Source organism: Pelobates fuscus, chromosome 2 (genome assembly GCF_036172605.1).
Source record: "Pelobates fuscus isolate aPelFus1 chromosome 2, aPelFus1.pri, whole genome shotgun sequence".
NCBI lineage: Eukaryota > Metazoa > Chordata > Amphibia > Anura > Pelobatidae > Pelobates > Pelobates fuscus.
Genome location: NC_086318.1, coordinates 417,579,158 through 417,599,405, shown reverse-complemented (window position 1 = coordinate 417,599,405; position 20,248 = coordinate 417,579,158). Strand labels below are relative to the sequence as shown.

The window sequence follows — 20,248 nt, the reverse complement described above, 5'->3', positions numbered from 1 at the left end:
GCCGTCGAGTGTCTGGAACTAAAATCGGACACTTGACTAGGCAAACACCGCTGAGACCTCCATACTTCCAGAAATTCGTATAGAAACTACCGAATGACCCGCCGTTCGGTAGAAAGAACCCCACAAACAAGGGAATTCATTCAAACCCTCTCCAGTCTCTATAACACAGGCAATTCGCCTGTTTTCATTCCCTTGTTTGTGACCGACCGCAGGGCCAAAATGCATGGAACTGTTTTCGGATACTTTACCCATGCGGTCGGTCAAATCTTTGGAACCCCATATCTACCGAACCATTCATCCGAATTACTTGAATTTTGGATATGTTGTCCCCCTGAATAAGGGCTATCCAGCGATGCTGGATTTGAAGGTGTACCCCCGGGTTTTGGGGTACATCCAGAACTTGGCTGAAAAAGTGTACCGGATAATTGAGTTTAATGTTATCTGAGGGGAGGGGATGTGTGGGCTGAACCATGTATGTGATTGGTTATTTTATGCCTCCCCCTGGGTGTGGCCTGTATGTGGATTAGTGTAATAAAAGCCAGGCTGGATGAGCCAGTCCAGAGTTCCTGTTTTAACCTCAAAGTGATGTGTCGTCTCATTATTGGGGGAAGGATTTATTGTATGCTGTTCCAGTTGACTGCTAGGGGTACAAGCCTATTCGTATGGTTCCTATTCAATGGTCTACAGCATTCATATGCTTGGGAGAATTTAAAGGTTTCTTGGATTCGGTGATTATGGTGTCTGCCAGAGTGCTTGGAGCCCTCAGGAAGCACTAGGAGCATCCATTAACGGAGGTACTCAGTCGGGGTGCCAGGCGATCCGTTACATTGGTGGCAAGCGGTGGGATGGCGTCCTAGTGCGAGGTAAAGCAGCTCGGAGACACAGTGCGTTTGGATTTACAATTGAGGGCAACGCTAGCAGTCGTGCAGCGCCCCTGGGAGCAGACAAGTATGGAAGGTTCTGGCTCTGGAGATGATTGGCTGGCCGAGGTGAGGCAGCGAGTGGCTGAGTATGGGGATGATATACCCATGGAGACACGCCGGGTGATCTGGAACCAGGTCATGGCCGAGCGAAACACAAGGCTGGACCGAGAATTCCGGTTGGCAAAAGAGAGGAAGTATGCTCAGCAGCAGGAGCGTTACAGCAGCCGAGTAGAGGCTGCATCCGAGGAGGTTAGCCGTCTTTCCCTGAGGCGGCGGGAGGAACCCGAAGTGGGGGTCCTCATAGACTGGTCCTGTGAGGAACCACAACAGGCAGGTAGAGATGGGACCAAGGTCTCTCCACCGGGATGCTGGGCAGCCGGCCCAGATCCCCAGCAGCAGCCAGAGTTGCCAGGTGGGGAAGCAGGTGGCCCTTACTCACAAATGTTGAGGGGCCTCACGGATTGGTCCTGGGAAGACCCACAGATGGCAGGTGGAGATGGGACTGCGGTCTCTCTACCGGCCCTACAGGGATGCTGGGCAGTCGGCCCAGATCCCCAGCGGCAGTGTGCGTTACAGGGAGCTGAAGGTGCCGTTCTTGCTCCCCAGCGGCAGTCTACGGTGCAGGGAGAGGAGCCTGTTATCCCCTCTCCCCAGTGGCTGAAGGTGTGTAAGGGAGAGGAGTTTGTTATTCCCTCTCCCCAGCGGCAGCGCAGCTCACCAAGGGGAGACAGTAAGCCCCTCACCAGCGCAGATGGGACCGGGGTCTCTGCGCCCTGCCTACAGGGAGTACAGAGGGTCAGCCCTGCTCCCCAGCTGCTGAAAGTGTGTAAGGGAGAGGAGTTTGTTACCCCCTCTCCCCAGCGGCAGCTTAGCACACCAAGGGGAGACAGTAAGCCCCACACCAGTGCAGATGGGACCGTGGTCTCTGCGCCCGAGTTACAGGGGGCAGAGGTAGTGGGTCCAACCCCCCAGCAGCAGCGTGATTTATTGGGAATTGGGAGCCCAGTCTCCACTCCTCAGCGGCAGTGTGATTTGTTGGGAATTGGGAGCCCAGTCTCCATTCCCCAGCGGCAGTGTGAATTGCAGGGAATTGGGAGCCCAGTCCCCATTCCCCAGCGGCAGGCTGAGTTACAGGGGGCCGAGGCAGTTGGTCCTACCCCCCAGCAGCAGAGTGATATGCCGAGAAGGCAGTGTGAAGTGCAGGGAGAGGAGAGCAGCGTCCTCCCTCCCCAGCGGAAGGCCGAGTTACAGGGGGCAGAGGTAGTTGGTCCTACCCCCCAGCAGCAGCGTGATTTTTTGGGAATAGAGAGCCCAGTCTCTATTCCCCAGCAGCAGGACACTGAATTGGGAGGAGAGACAGTCGGTCTCCCTCCACAAAGACTGAAAGTAGGCATGGGAGAGGAGATTGTTACCACCTCTCCCCAGCGGCGGATCATCAATGGGCAGAGTGTTCTAATGGGAGAGGAGCTGGTTACCACCTCTCCCCAGCGGCAGCTTAATGTACCAGGGGGAGACTGTAAGCCCCACACCTGTGCAGATGGGACCGTGGTCTCTGCACATCCAGCACAGGGGGTAGGGACGGTCGGTCCTGCCCCCCCACAACAGGGCTGTTTAGCCAAAGGGGAGACAGTCTGTCTCCAGCAGCAGAGCTGTGTAACTAAAGGGGAGACAGTCGGTCTCCACAAGCAGAGCTGTGTAACTCAAGGGGAGACAGTCGGTCTCCAGCAGCAGAGCTGCGCAGCTAAAGGGGAGGCAGTCGGTCTCCAGCAAGGCTCCAACCAGACTACTCCCGTAGTAGTGCTGGCACCAGTCTGCCCACTCTGCCCACTCAGCAACCCACCAAAACAGCCTACCAGTCCCCCACACAGCCGGGGTGAGGCACCTGGACCTGGACAAGTTTTTCCATTACTCAGGTGTAGTAACCATTCATTGTGGGTGGACTGTACTGCTGTTTCTGTTTTGTGGGTGGGCTGCTGGACTAACAAGGGCACTGACCGGCAAGAGGTCAGGTACCCTGTTAGTCTGTTTGGAAAAGGGGAGAAATGTGGCGAAACCAACCTCGCCACTGGGCCCTGGAGAAGCCTGTTTGCTAGCCTCCTACCTACTGACTATGGCCCCTGGGTTATTTGGGGCACATTGTACTGTATATTGCTGCTACTGGCCCTTTTAACAGCATCTATGGACATATTGGGACTTTTGGGACTACTGTCCCTTTAAGACTGTGATACATATTCTAGTGTACTGCCTGTAATATTATATGTGTATTAAGTTTAACCTGGGATATGTATGCAGCATTCATCTGATTGTTCGGTAGAATCACTCCATTTATTATAGTGAGTGAAACTACCGAACAACCAGACCACCCAGGAATGAGTGTGCCTCCAATTACAGTTTGCAACAATGGTGCAAACGGGTAATTGGCAATCAGTGTAATGTATTCTTTGTCCTCTAGGTGGCCGCCATTCGGGAAACAAACACGTGGCGGCGGCCATCTTAAACTACCGAACAGCGGTGTTTTGCCGTCGAGTGTCTGGAACTAAAATCGGACACTTGACTAGGCAAACACCGCTGAGACCTCCATACTTCCAGAAATTCGTATAGAAACTACCGAATGACCCGCCGTTCGGTAGAAAGAACCCCACAAACAAGGGAATTCATTCAAACCCTCTCCAGTCTCTATAACACAGGCAATTCGCCTGTTTTCATTCCCTTGTTTGTGACCGACCGCAGGGCCAAAATGCATGGAACTGTTTTCGGATACTTTACCCATGCGGTCGGTCAAATCTTTGGAACCCCATATCTACCGAACCATTCATCCGAATTACTTGAATTTTGGATATGTTGTCCCCCTGAATAAGGGCTATCCAGCGATGCTGGATTTGAAGGTGTACCCCCGGGTTTTGGGGTACATCCAGAACTTGGCTGAAAAAGTGTACCGGATAATTGAGTTTAATGTTATCTGAGGGGAGGGGATGTGTGGGCTGAACCATGTATGTGATTGGTTATTTTATGCCTCCCCCTGGGTGTGGCCTGTATGTGGATTAGTGTAATAAAAGCCAGGCTGGATGAGCCAGTCCAGAGTTCCTGTTTTAACCTCAAAGTGATGTGTCGTCTCATTATTGGGGGAAGGATTTATTGTATGCTGTTCCAGTTGACTGCTAGGGGTACAAGCCTATTCGTATGGTTCCTATTCAATGGTCTACAGCATTCATATGCTTGGGAGAATTTAAAGGTTTCTTGGATTCGGTGATTATGGTGTCTGCCAGAGTGCTTGGAGCCCTCAGGAAGCACTAGGAGCATCCATTAACGGAGGTACTCAGTCGGGGTGCCAGGCGATCCGTTACAATATTTATATAACAAATTATAAAAAGCCAGCACTGCTAGGACTGCATTCAATATATTTTTCTTTATTGTATCCAAAAAACAAACAGAAAATCAACGTTTCAGTTTCCCACGAGAAGCTTCATCAGGACTTGGTTCAGAACCATGTTGTAATGAAAGGTTCTTTTGGAGAACTAAAATGTGGATTTATTCTGTTCGATTTTTGGAGTGTTGGCTTTATATCATTTGGTATCTTCAGTGTGGCTATGGCACCGGGTAATATACTATTGGATTATTGGGAGTGCAAGACTACTCGGATTATGTAGAGATAGAGAGAGATAGATATAGATATAGATAGATATGGATAGATAGATGGATGGATAGATAGATACTGGATAAATAGATAGATAGATATTATATACCTTTCTAAGAAAATACAGTACAACAGTTATGGGAGGGGATATATGGTCTGTATTGTGGGGGAGATAGGAGCTGTAACATAGGGTATGTGAGTGTGGGGATAAAGGCAGTATTGATAGATATAGATAGATATTGATAGATAGATAGATAGATAGATAGATAGATAGATAGATAGATAGAATGATAGATACTGGATAGATAGATACTGGATAAATAGATAGATAGATAGATAGATAGATATACCTTTCTAAGAAAATACAGTACAACAGTTATGGGAGGGGATATATGGTCTGTATTGTAGGGGAGTTAGGAGCTGTAACAGGTTATGTTAGTGTGGGGATAAAGGCAGTATTGTGCGGGATAAGAGCTTTAGTGTGGGTATATAGTAGCACTATTGTGGGGGACAGGGGCTTTAGTGTGGGGGATGTATTGTAGGAGGTTGTGATTTTTGTGTGGGGGTATGGAGGCAGTATTGTGGGCATTGTGGCTATGGTGTGGGGATAAGGACAGTATATCGAGGGATTGATTCTTTAGTGTGGGGATAGGGGCAATGTGGTGGGATAGGGGCAGTATTTAGGGAGATTGGGGCTGTAGTGTGATAGGATAGGGGCAGTATTGTGGGGGAATAGGACATCTGTGTGTGGGGGATAAGAGCTGTATTGTGAGAGATTGAGGCGTTAGTGAAGGGGCACATACACACACAGTCAAACACACTCAAAAACATTGACAAAAACATAAAAAAAAACACAACCCTACATACTGACAAACATTATCTCACAAATAGACGCTCAAAAATAATTTTTAGTATTTTTTTTTTTTTTTTTTAGATCGATCCCAGTCTCCTTACCTTTATGAGAACTAGAGTGGATCCTCCCCCAGAGACCCTAGGGTCCATTGTGGGCTGATCTGCTCTGATTCACATGTGCGTTGCCTGCACAGCTCACTTGCGCGCATGTGAGTACTGCATGGGCCGAAGTGACATCACATTTCAGGTATCAGCACCTTTACTGCGCACACGAGGGATCTGTGCAGGCAATGCACATACGGATTGGAGCTCCCTCCTCGGCAGTACTCCCTCCCAAATAATGCACAGCAGCAGGGATCTGAAACTCGGCACCGGGCAGCATATTTCAAGTGACTGCTTGGCATCAAGGGAAAGCGATACAGTGCCATGCTAGGGGGCGGCTGAGGAGCCAAGCACAGTAGAATAGCAATAATTCAGGACAAGAGTGGCCCACTGGGATATTCCCTCTACACCCCTAAACTGAAAGTGTCTCTCTTCGTCCATTGGAAATATTAGTTGGTGTGAGATAGGATTGAGTGATCTATATCAGAAATTAGATCAGGTACCTGGTTTTTAATTGCAGTTTCATGTTTCTCAGACGTCCTTTATCACCGCTAAGCATCTGGGAAGTTTCAATTTACAAACAGCTGCCCAGCTTAATGCCTGTGTTTACACCTGTATTAGTGAGTTTATTTAGAATAAGAGGCTCTTTCAATAGTATATTATAGATTAACCTTGTTTAATAAAAATATAAAGAATGTACATACTCCAGATGTATAATATAAAAAAAACTAAAATGAGTGTTAGTTCAGGTGCTACAAGTCCATATTAGAGACTGAAATCCAAACAGCAAGTTTTGGTACAAAAAGCGATTTGTGTGTTTTCTGTTCCCATTCCAGATTTTATTCTGTAATATATGTAATATCAGATGAGATGTAATAATTGAACAGGCTTTTGTTCCCAAACTGGCTGTTTTTCGCAAAGAAAAAAAAATTCTCAGTTTAGTGAAAAACACCAAATAAGTTTTGATGTGCTAAAAAGACAATTAAAAAATTTCTCAAAATAATTGAGAAAAATACCTCGGCTTTTGTCTAGTTTACCTGTTTAACAAATAATCCCACACTGGACAAATTCTCCAACTCAAGTAGATTTTCAGTTTGGCTATATTTAAATTGTTTAAGTGTATTTACTGATGAGATTTAAAGCAAATTCAAACTGGATTTTGTTTTATCCATAAAAAAATGAATTAATTGATAAACGATTTATTTCATCCCCGACAGCACCCTTTTAACCTCTTCCATATCCAAATAGAGCATAAACGCTTTTATTTTCATGTGTTTTGAAATATGAAATCTATGTAATAAATAATTGCTCACCCTCATTTATACTCTAGTATAATGGTTACCAGCCTGCAGGTGGTTGAATTTCTCAGCCAGTAGCAACTAATCACTTATATAATGTCCGTAAAAATGCTGCAAATGTATGATCACTCCCTGTTTTCAAACAGTAAATAAAGTTTCAATTGAGCATTTTATTCCTATAGTTACGGAAGGGGAGGAGTGAATGGCATCTAGCATTTCACTGTCAGCTTTACATATGTAGTATAGTGATTGATTAAGATTATGCTTAAATGCAGACATTATTATAATGCAGATTTTTTTTATCAATAAAATTACTTTTTTATTGGGCCTGTTTGCTGCTGGATTTCTCTACTCCATATCCTTGGTGGGGATAATACCACCTAAGCCTGTTGGATAGAGCAATCCCTATTTGCTTTATCAAATGTGAGTAGTTTTTATCTATTTCACTTTTTACAGTCTATACTATTGTGGTTTTATTTTCTCTTTTACTTATATAATTGGAGAGAGACCACCAGCACCTATATCCCAGAGTGGGATCATACCACTTCACCCATACCTGTGGAGCCACTCTCTAAGCTCCAGAACACAGAAGTTGCATCCACAAGAACCTCCTATAGAGTCTGTCTGTCTCCACCATATCCTCAGGCACGGATTTTTCAGCCCAAGCGTCTAAGTTGGAGCTACACATATGCTCCTAGAAAGTGTGTGCATATAATTTTATTTACCCTCACCTTACTGTATTTTTGTCGTACTTCACTATCAGTTTCCGATTTCTCCTCCTCTTCATGGTTATATATGCAAACTCCAAGGACATTACAGGCGCTGCACCTTCCTCTTTGTTTTTACCTACTTCTCTACGGGACAAGAGAGACCCCAGATTTGGTAACCTGGCTGTCATTTGGACTGTACCAGTACTGAAAAAGTGCTGAATATCCTCTTGCTTTTATTTATTACATTCTGTTTCAATTTCAGTTTTTAGTAAGCTGCACTGCTGGTAATGCCTTTAGGGTCCTCACAAATACCTATTTTTTTTTTTACCGTTTTTTAATTCTCTCTTTTTGTCACACCTACTGTATATGAGAACAAGTAGCATAATTGCTTTTATACTAACTTTTCAGACACTGTGTGGAATATCGCAAGATAAAGAACACTGTTTACTGTCTAAACTTAAGCTTTTTACTTTCCAGATAAATTTATAAAGAATTAAAAAATAAGTAAAACAAATTTTAAAAAGTGTGCAAATTTGCATAATTGAAATGTTTCCGTTTGTCAGCAAAGCAATGTATACACAAAGTTGTTGATTTGTTTATACGCTAGCTATGCAACCCTTGTTTCAGATCAAATTATTTATTGTTTTTGTTAATTGTTGGGTTCTCACATTCAGTAAATAAATTTGTTCTGTGATTACTAACTCTGTAAGTATTTCACATGACATGCATTTTCTTAACTTTAATTCTACACAGCTATAGATCTGCAGGGACTTTTCTGAATACAGAAAATATATGTCCATACTCATAAGGAAATATTTGGAATGAATTTGGACAGCCTGATTTTAATTAAAAAAAACAAAAAAGTATAATTAATAAAAAAAAAACTATATATACAATGAACATAAAGTTTAGGTTTAAACAGCAATTAGATATAAAAAAGCAAACCTGTCTTGTAACTATTGACTGCAACCTAAAATGTTCTTTCCTTGCATTTCTCTTAAATTGATTCTGAAATGCGTTTGGAATATTTTGCAATGTTATAAATATTAGATGCAAAAAAATGAATGTTCCAAAGTCCTCTCCAAGTGAGAAACATCCTCCAGGACATTAAAAAGCACTTCTGTTAAGAAGCTTTAGCTAACTAGGTATCCATTTTTTTAAGTGATTGGAGGAATATGTTTTTACATTTTTTAAAAAAAAATCACGCTGCCTCTTTGTGGCATCACAGAATGGTTTTTATTTTTATTATTATTAACAAACATCTGTTGTATTATTGTTGTAATGTAATAATAACTAGAAAAGCTAAAATTTATGGGGAAGTTGTGTAAAGTGTTCTTGCCTCCACCAGTAGTCTACAACTGGAGTGGGCGGATTAACTGTTATTATTTATTTACATAGCACATTTAATTGCAACGTTGTTGCCCAAAGTGCTTCACAGTTACATGAAAACATACATTTATAAAAACATTAGCAGGTGTACAAAAGGCCCTGTCTATGACATCACGTGCTGCTGAAGCCTGGCACAGGTCAGAGTATTTTGGCGGTTGCCACCTTCAAACGGTCGTATTTTAAAAACTATACATCCTACAGTGAAGAGCTTTATATTGTGAGAATCACGAGACCCAGACCTAAATTGTGATGTACATGTCTCTGAAGTATTAGAAATGAAGGCACAGTCGCAGTTTAGAAATTGCCCTTCAAATGTGAGCTTTGCAGAGTGGAGTTTTAATGAATGTCAATGGACGGCGTGAGTTGCAAACAAATGGTCATATTGTGAAAACTATTCGGACTATGGCTTAGCCATGGACATTTTGTAGTGACAGCAGGGATAGCTGAACGTTTTGATATAAGATTTGTGTAGGTGGGCTTGAAAATGAGGGCTTGGTGGCAGTTTAGAAATCATGTCCTGATTTTTCAGCTTTTGCCAGCTCCCACTCTAGTTTTGAACATTTTGCCATTCATTCCTATGGGACCAATTTCGCCACAAGAACGACGATATTCCGTGAACCATTTGGCAAAACGTTCCACAAAGTAATAGCACACCAATCGGGAACAATCCACACGTTTCGGTATATTACTGTCTATGTAGTGTAAAAACTGTGGGAGGAGTTAGGGTGGTAAATTTGGCTATATAAGAAGAATAATATATGTGAGATAACATTAAGTGGTCTTGCTATGCAAGAACACTTAATAACATATTTTTGTAATATTGGCTTTAAAGAAATAATGTAAGCACCAAACCCATGTAACATATTGAAGTTGTTATGGTGCCTGGAGTCTATAAGCACCGAGTTTTGCATCACTGGTAAACCGTTTACTTAATTACAATTATTTTACAGCCCTAACATATTGACAAATTCAACATTGCTGTACAGTAGGTAAACAAGAGAAACATTTAATTCTGACAGAACATTAAATACAAGACAATACAATACAAAATGCAATTTATGTGTTGGCAACAATGCCCCCCTGTCTCTCTAGAGAATGGTATTCAAGTTAATTCAGAGGCTTATAACATATGGAGCAACATTTATGTTCCCAAAAGTGTTTTAGAATTCTTTCGACTTAATTGTAAACCTATTGTTCGGTCATGCGCGCAACAAAGTATAAAATATTGAAAATATAAATAAATGAAAATATTTACAATAAAATGGATTGCCATTTCCATAAACAATTTGGAAAAAGATACATTACTTGCCAACTCATTAGCGCACTGTTTAATTTATTACCACCACAGACATTTTCAAGGTACCGTCATTAAGAAGAAAAACACAGTTGCAACTGCTGACTCGCATTGTGTCAATATCAATAAAACTATTTAAATGAAATAGTTCACGGAAAAGCTTTTAACCGCATTTGGTACAAATCAATAAAACGTGAGACATATAAAACAATGATCAAACAGTATGACATTTTGTAATATTTCTGCTTAGGAACAAGCAGGAAAAAACCCAAGATATTTGTTTAAGTTTTCCCATGAAAACAACATCAACTCTAAAAGCAGAAAAATAGTTACTTCTGTTGGCATTTAATCTATCAGCGGTGCAGAAGTATAAATCTCCCTTGGGCAACAGACTGTATTTCCCATAATTCCCCCTGCCGACTGTTCTAAGAAACAGTGTACATTATTGGCAGAATTCTTTAGTACACTGAGTAACAGGTATAACAAGACTATAGCTTGTCACACATAGAACCACCAATAAATTAAAGTTTGACTTTTGGCATTTATTTACTATATTGAGAATTTTGCTAAACTGGAAAATCTCTCCAATTAATTTATTTTACAGTTTGATTACTCCTGTCTGCTCGCACCTCCAGTTCTTACCTTTAAGACCACTTTAGACCCCCAAAGTATCTACGGAACATCCTTCTCTGCTCCATTACAATTTCCTCTACTCATTCCTTCCAAAAAACACTAAAAACTTACCTATTCAAGAAGGCCGATTAATTAAGTTAACATTCTTCCTTCACTCTTCATCCCTGACAGCTCTCTAAAACTGCATCACTTGATCTTCTCCACCTACATTATATCTTCCTGATGCTAGTCTTGATGGTCCAATTCAACACTGCTCATAAAGGAGCATTAGAGAACTGAGGTGCATGCGGTACGCTCGCCGTGATGCGCTTAAGATTCTGCCAGAGAGAATTATTGAATACAATTATTCTCTATGGCAGACCGTGATAGCACTGTGCATGTTACGGTATGGATGCTGGGAAGTAAGAGTTGCAGCTCTCATACCCAGAGGGTTTGGAGGCGAAGATTGAAGTCGCACTTCCAAGCCTTCTAATAACATTTGTTTTGAGGGAGTAGGTAGGGCTGAAGGCACTATAACAAGTTTAATAAGATAAGTACCTGCAGTGTTCCTTTAAGGTAGGATGGGGTTTTCTATTTCAATTCATTACATTCAAAAATCTATTTTCTTACAAAACTTGATGAAAGAGTTATCATACTAAAAAATAGTTTTCTGATGGCAGTGAAAACTCATTAATTCTGAAAGGAAGGACAGAAACAGGGCACTTCAACAAGAGGTACTAACAGGGTACCTTAATGAGAAGTACAAACACGGTACTTCAATGAGAAGTACAAGCAGGGTACTTCAATGAGAGGTACAAACAGGGTGCTTCAATGAGAGGTACAAACAGGATACTTCAGCAAGAGGTACAAATAGGGTACTTCCATGAGAAGTACAAACACAGTACTTCAACAAGAGGTACAAACAGGATACTTCAGCAAGAGGTACAAATAGGGTACTTCCATGAGAAGTACAAACACAGTACTTCAACAAGAGGTACAAACAGGATACTTCAGCAAGAGGTACAAATAGGGTACTTCAATGAGAAGTACAAACACAGTACTTTAATGAGAAGTACAAACAGGGCACTAATGAGAGGTACAAACAGGATACTTCAGCAAGAGGTACAAATAGGGTACTTCAATGAGAGGTACAAACACAGTACTTTAATGAGAAGTACAAACAGGGCACTAATGAGAGGTACAAACAGGATACTTCAGCAAGAGGTACAAATAGGGTACTTCAATGAGAGGTACAAACACAGTACTTTAATGAGAAGTACAAACAGGGCACTAATGAGAGGTACAAACAGGATACTTCAATGAGAGGTATAAACATGGTACTTCAATGAGAGGTATAAACACAGTACTTTAATGAGAAGTACAAACAGGGCACTAATGAGAGGTACAAACAGGATACTTCAATGAGAGGTATAAACAGGGTACTTCAATGAGAGGTATAAACAGGGTGCTTCAATGAGAAGTACAAACACAGCATTTCAATTAGAAGTACAAACATGGTACTTTGATGAGACGTACAAACACGGTACTTTGATGAGAGATACAAACAGGGTACTTCAACAAGCGATACAAACACAGTACTTCAATGAGAAGTACAAACAGGGCACTAATGAGAGGTACAAACAGGATACTTCAGCAAGAGGTACAAATAGGGTACTTCAATGAGAGGTACAAACACAGTACTTTAATGAGAAGTACAAACAGGGCACTAATGAGAGGTACAAACAGGATACTTCAGGAAGAGGTACAAATAGGGTACTTCAATGAGAGGTACAAACACAGTACTTTAATGAGAAGTACAAACAGGGCACTAATGAGAGGTACAAACAGGATACTTCAGCAAGAGGTACAAATAGGGTACTCCAATGAGAGGTACAAACACAGTACTTTAATGAGAAGTACAAACAGGGCACTAATGAGAGGTACAAACAGGATACTTCAGCAAGAGCTACAAACAGGATACTTCAGCAAGAGGTACAAATAGGGTACTTCAATGAGAGGTACAAACACAGTACTTTAATGAGAAGTACAAACAGGGCACTAATGAGAGGTACAAACAGGATACTTCAATGAGAGGTATAAACAGGGTACTTCAATGAGAGGTATAAACAGGGTACTTCAATGAGAAGTACAAACACAGCATTTCAATTAGAAGTACAAACATGGTACTTTGATGAGACGTACAAACACGGTACTTTGATGAGAGATACAAACAGGGTACTTCAACAAGTGATACAAACACAGTACTTCAACGAGAGGTAAAAACAGGGCACTTCAATGAGAGATACAAAAATGGCACTTCAATGAGAGTTACAAACAGGGCACTTCAATGAGAGATACAAACATGGCACTTCAATGAGAGATACAAACATGGCACTTCAATGAGAGTTACAAACAGGGCACTTCAATGAGAGTTACAAACAGGGCACTTCAATGAAAGATACAAACATGGCACTTCAATGAAAGTTACAAACAAGGCACATCAACGAGAGGTACAAACAGGGCACTTCAATGAGATGAGGCAGTTACAATGCCTACAGTGTCCCTTTAATGTTCTGAACTATATGCAGGGTGTTTTATTTTAAGTCTTGAAAATGACCAATAAAAACGCCATACGCCAGTGGTGTTAATTGCTTCCTACCACTGATTCCAGTTGGATAAGCCAGTGTCTCTCCTAGTTTTAAAACAATGTGATTAAACTGTAGAGAAACTCAATGTATGATATAAGTAGACATATAATCTTGACAGAGTAGGATAGAAAGATCATGGATTAGTTGGCCAGTAAATTAATGTCAACCAAAACATCTCATCCTCTTCATCCAATAAGCACTCTCAATGCAATAAAGACCAGTTTAAAAAAAAAAAAGGCTTCACAATTGCACTTCAAATCATATGTGCCATAAGTCCTATCAATTATCTATAATGACTGCTGACTTTGCATCTGAGAAAGATCATTTCATTGATTGCAAACATACATGCATGTGATATAGCTGTGCACCTCTAAGTAACCAATACATTTGTATGCCATTTAAATAATTACAGAACTCTTCTTAAACTGGAAATCTAAGTACCATAGCCACTACAATATTCTGTATTCATGACTTTCTACAAAAAAAAAAAAAACAACATGCAAAAAAACAAACACAGAAACAAACAGCTGTTGACATTTTCATTCGTTAAACCAAAAGACAGATATCAAAGATACACCAAAAGGCACAACTGGAGTCCACAAAATGTGTAATGAATTTCATACGATTCAAAAGATATTAATAGTCGGAGTCTGATTATTGGACCTAGAATTTGAATATTTACATTATTTTATTTTTAGATGTTTCATTTTGGACATTTTTGCCCCAATGCATCTTGAATAATTAAAGTACATTGAGCAGGATGAGGGGAAAAGCAAATTAAATCATAAAATATTGTGTCTGACAGATTTGGGACTCACCAGAATCTCTGTAAGTAATTGATAGTTATATTATGTCTGCATATCACCACAACAAGCTTCCGTATGGACCATGGCTTAGAAAGGCATTAGAATGTTAACAGTAGCTACATTGTGACATCACTAATATCTGGTGACATCACAACATTCCGAATAATGCCCATCTATTTGTTTGTTCTGAAACACTTCCAAATAGCTTACTGTGGCCTTGATTTAAAAACGACTCAATAATTTTAAAAACACTTTGAAAATTATTTATCTACAAAAATATCCCATAGATGTTAATGGTGACTTCTAAAGATAATTTTTTTTTTGGGCAGTTTTTATCAGATTACTGTAGTGGTGCAGCTCCCATGAGGGATTGACAGCCATTATGAAGCTGCCAACTTTCTTGCCTTCCCCATGACTACAAAAAAAAAAAAAAACACACCTGTCCAGAATAACCAACTCCAAAATCCTTTACTTATGGTGTTTTTATTGGTCCTGTATAACGTAGCACTGTGACACCTACTTATACAAAGTGTATATATAACTAGTGTACGGATGCATGCCAGACTTGTACTATATGTACAAAATAAGGGGTAGATAACATTGGGCACTTTAGATGTTGTAGGCTAAATCTCCCAGAATGCACTTATAGACACAATGCTGGCAAAGCATCAGGGGAGATGTTGTCTACAACATCTGGAGTGCCAAACGTTGCCTACCCCTGTATGATACCATACTATAGTGCCTCTGTATTTGCATAGATGTATAACATTATCTTAGCAGGTCGGTATAAATAAGCTAGCAAATTTCTTATACATGCATTTTCCCTATTTCCCACAATTCCTGATTTAGCAAACAAAACTTTTCATATAAGCCAAGTGCAAGCGCAAGAGAAACCTATCGACCCCACGTACACAATATTTTTATTGACAATGACGGTTTATTTCACCAAATCAGACATATAATGCTGCCGCCATCTTTGTGAAGCCCATCTTAAATATGATCTTAACTGTCTTCATTTTCTGAGTCAAGTGAACACAATCCTATTCAAAGTTGGATTGATATACGTATCAGAAAGATCGAAATCACTCCAGAACGTTGGATAATAATAATAAGTATCACTAGAGTCATATGTGCAGGCACTAATTACATTACAGTTCTCATCAGAACACGATGCATCTCCTCAGTGTTTTCTGAATTCTGCTTGGTACAGTTACACCTTTTCATCACATTGTCGATTTAGCAGCGTGAATGTCACTTCCTACCTTTGGCGTTCGAGCATGTTTTCCCCACCTGGCATCCTTTACAAGACTGATATCCAAAAGCTCGGTCTCCTAAAAAAAATAATAATAATACATTAATGTACTAGGCTATTCATTATGTTTTTTTAAAAGCTTTAGTGTACCTTCACATCAAAAACGATGTTTTATTGCTGCAAAAAATATAAATAAAATACTGACATTTACCTCGAATATTAAATATCACAATTAAACTCTTGGCATAAGTTACACATCTTATAAAAACATCAAGTAGCCTTATCCATAATAGCTCACTTACCAATACCTCTGATATTTGCTGCAAAGTACATACACATTTTGTTAGCCTCAGAACTATTGAAATGTGTTTGTCACTCTAACTCTTTAAAAGGACACTCTTGGTACCAATGCAACATAATTAATGTGATAGTTTTTGGCCTCAATAATGAATATGCTGTATTTTTTAGTTTTTGCATTAAAAAAATAAATGTTTTGCAGAATGTTGCAGAATAAGACTTCCTCTTTAGCCACGCCCCCTCACTCCAGAAAAATACTTCCTTATCAAATGTATGTACACAGCTCAGCCACTGACAGCACTGCCTGATCTGAACTACAAAGCAAGCTTCATTGGGACAAGAAACCAAGGCAGACATAAAGTAAGGATATTACTACCTGTTTATGCTTTCTCTGTCTGCAGCTAGGTTGTGAATTTTAATTAGATCAATTAGTGCTGTTGAGGCTGAGACTGTGTGTATACCTTTAATAATGAAGTTTTTCAGGCATAAGGGGGTGTGGATAATGAGGCAGGTTTATGGTACAGCATTCTGCAAAGGATGCAGAAAGGGGTCTGCCAGGATAGAGGCTGTAGTAGGGGATAGGGACAGTGGTGTGTGTGTGGGGGGGGGGGGGGGGGGGGGGGGGAGGGGTGTAAGGGAAGAATTATTGTGGGTCTGTTGGGTTGAAGGGTATATTAATAAATATAAATCTTTTTTAATAAATAAAATTATATTTTTTCTCATATCCTCCCTGCCTGCTTACCTTTGTCTAGGAGGGGGGACATTTCCTGCAATCCCTGGTGGTCTGGTGGAGAATCTCTGGTGGTCCAAGTGGTGAGAGTGAACTCCAGCAGCTCAGGCTAGAGCTCACTCTCGCAAGATTTGGAGCATTGCCGTGGTAACCGCTGCAACACTCCAAGCTCGCGAGAGGAGAACCAGGCGGAGCTGCAGCTTAGAGCTACCCCGGCTCCTCTCTCCCTCCCTCCATCCCCTGCTGGCTGCAGCATTACACTGCCAGTGGGCCGGAGAGGGAGATCTCTGATCTCCCCTCTGGTCCTGCAGAGCCCGGCAGGGGAGAGGGAAGCACAGTTCCCTGTGCTATGATCATATGATCATAGCATCGGGAAAATATTTTGCGGCGCCCTTGAGTGCCCGTCGCGGCTAATCAGTCTCTACAGCATACATTTTTCTCTCTGCTCCACAAAAAAAACTGTATTAATCCTCTGTTTCCATTTTTACAGTCTTTCAGGACTTCCACTGTAGTGACCCATTTTTATTTAATGTTCTAGACATTTCATAGTCCTTGAAACTTTAATAATTCACTGAAAATCGTGTTTAAAAATTAATCGCTATGTCTCCTATTCATTGTTGGTATTTATTGCACACCTGATCCTAAATCCAGTGATTCCACAATAATCAATTCAGATTGGGTAGTTGCCTGTAGCTTGATGAATATACTGTCCTGACCTAGGGGCAGGGCCGTCTTTAACGCGGGGCAAACGGGGCAGCTGCCCCGGGCCCTTTTACCTGTGGGGGCCCAAGGCAGCTGCCACGTGGGCCCCACTGCCCTTAACAACTTTCTCCCTCCAGCCCTCCACCCATGGGCCCCCAGTGCATGCTGATCTTGGGAACGCACACAGGGGCCCACCGGGTGGCCCATGCAGTAAGGGCCACCCGGTGGGCGTTTGTAAGCAGGGGCCCGGTCGCACTCTGTGGCCCTTTAACAGCACGACCGGGCCCCTTTTCCTTTCGGCAGCATGAGAGGAAGTGACTGCGTGAGTCACTTCCTCCCAGAGAGAGCCGCGCGGGAGTGACCACACCAGGGAAGCAGAGAGGAGGAGGGCTGGTCCAGACTGCCAGTCTGCAACCCCCAACAGCCTCAGCCACCACTCTGGCCACCAGGGAAGCAATCCTTCAAGGTAGGAAACGGGGAGTAAACTTAAAAGTGTGAGAAGAGGTTCACATTTTTCTTGTCTGTAGTCATTCAGGTGTTTGTCATCTGCTGGTTCCCTTTCTTTTTTATATACACCCTCTCTGCTATATGTACGAGCTGTTCACCCCTGATAATTTTTCTTCTGGTTTGGATACTGTAACAGCTCTTTGAACCCAGTGATGTACACCATATTTAATCAGGATTTCATTTAAAAAGATTTTATGTAAAGGGTGAAAAGAGAAGGATTGTGTAGTGCTGGGGGAAGAACATTTGGACCATGTAAATGTATTTATTGTACCATGCAGTAAGACCAATATTCCTAATATAATCCTCCTATATTCAGTTTATAAACAAGTCACTATTAACCCTGTATGTACCAGGTGTCTGAGAAAAGCATTTCACACTCTCTGACACTCAAGTTAAGAGTTAAAACAAATATAAATGCTATTTTATTACTGAAGCAAAATTCTCTACTAGTTCTGGCAAGCATCTCATGATCATTCATATATATATATATATATATTGCTTAGAGCAAGTCCTTTATTTATTTTTAATAATATTGCCATTTTATTGCAGTGTTTGCAACCTATAAGCATCACAAATCACTTTGGGGTATTTTCACTAAACAGTGAATTTCACTGAAAAGCTAATTTGCAAATGTTCAGTCTGAAATCATTCTCTGTTTTTAATTCACTGCTTAGGATATAGATCACAATGTGTTTGTTCTTCCTTTAAGGTTCTACATACATTTTTATTTAATTTTTTGATTTTGAAAGTAGATATCCTTTTCTCCATACAAGCAAAGTATTTACTGATAGTGGCTTTAACCCTTCAAGTGTCAGTGTGCTCCCTGCACAATAACAAGCAGTGCACAAATAGTTAACATGTTTCTTTGTCACTTAGTGGTTAAGAGAACGCCTGGTGAAACATTGCCTGGCAGGAACTTTTAGGGTATGTAATGGGTAGACTTAGTTGCAGTGGCTTCCAGCACTGAACAGGTTAAAAAAATTTTGCAAAACAGCAGCAGTGATTTCAGTTCAGATAATAAAAAGTGCAGATTAAACCGCAAAACAACACATTGCCCACCCCTAGGCTTGGCATGGGAGTCTGCAATTCAAAGGGGAAATCTGGTGGCAACTAAACATTAGCCCTATGCATGTTTTGCAATACGTTGGGCATGCCTCTGGCACTCAAGGTGTTAACTCAGGTTTACAAAATGTCTCTCTAAGCATTTCCAGTATTAAATGCAGAGCTATATGTTGCACTTAAAGGGCCACATGCTGTAAGGGACTCTCACACAACCATAAGCATCCCAAAACCAGTTTGGATTGCAGCTTCCTTGATATTAAAGGGACACTATAGTCACCCAGAGCACTTCAGCTCAATGAAGTGTTCTGGGTGCCAGGTCCCTCAGGTTTTAACCCTTCAGAAGCAAACATAGTAGTTTCAGAGAATCTGCTATGTTTACATTTGGGGTTAAGCCTGCCTCCACTAGAGGCAACCACTAGAGGCGCATCTGCGACGCTGGAGGCAAATTTTGCCTCCATCGCACAGAGCGTCCATAGGAAAGCATTGAGAAATGCTTTCCTATGGACGCTTTGAATGCGTGCGCATTCAGCTCCAGTGACGTTGGACCGGAAAGCTGACGTTGGACGGAAGGAGAGGTCACCAGTGCCGAGGGAGCCCAGCGCTGGATTAAGGTAAGTGGCTGAAGGGGGTTTAACCCCTTCATCGCCACGGGAGGGAGATCCTGAGGGTGGGGGCACCCTCAGGGCACTATAGTGTCAGGAAAACCGCTTTGTTTTCCTGACACTATAGTGATCTTTTAAGTATCCACAGGATCTTGGGGACGCACATTAAGGAGGCCCACTGGGTTGCCCATGCAGTAAGGGCCACCCGGTGGGCGTTTGTAGGAAACAGGGAGTAGATTTAAAAGTGTGAATCTGTCAGTATGTCTGTGTTTCTGTCTGTCAGTATGTATGTGTGTCTGTCTGTGTGTCTCAGTATGTCTGACAGTGTATGTGTGTCAGTAGGTTGTATCTCAGTATGTCTGTCAGTGTATGTCTTTGTGTTTGTGTGTTAGGATGTCTGTCAGGTTGTGTGTTTGTGTCTGTGATGTCAGCATGCCTCTCAGTATATATGTGTGTGTGTCAGTATGTCTGTCCATGTGTATGTCTGTGTACGTATGTATGTGAAAAGTGCAATTGCATGCCAGGGAGTGGGGGTGCCCATGGGGCCCAAGAAAATGCCTTGCCCGTGGGGCCCAAGAAAATGTTTTGCCCAGGGTCCTAGTGATATTAAAGACGGCCCTGCCTAGGGGTTAAGAGCCACAGCTCTGCAATTGCTTTTCATCATAATTTATATACATGCAATGTGTTCTTAGTTCACTTGGCAATTCACCTTCTTACAGTAATAAAAATTATGAAAAGCCCCGTTCTTAATTCTGATTTCTCAACTGAACTATTTAGTAGATCACTCTCTAAATAGAACTGGATGCCTTATGCAGGATTACCTTTTTA

The 20,248-nt window shown here is 41.6% G+C and overlaps 1 protein-coding gene across 2 annotated transcripts in view; it reads right to left on the bottom strand.

Annotated features, from left to right (window-relative positions):
• PLCB1 (phospholipase C beta 1) overlaps nucleotides 1-20,248 on the bottom strand; it is a 739,173-nt gene that overhangs the window by 495,173 nt on the left and 223,752 nt on the right. For both annotated transcript variants that reach the window (XM_063444005.1, XM_063444006.1), the window contains exon 3: nucleotides 15,531-15,599. In XM_063444005.1, the coding sequence (XP_063300075.1) occupies nucleotides 15,531-15,599 (69 nt within the window). The remainder of the gene's footprint in view (nucleotides 1-15,530; nucleotides 15,600-20,248) is intronic.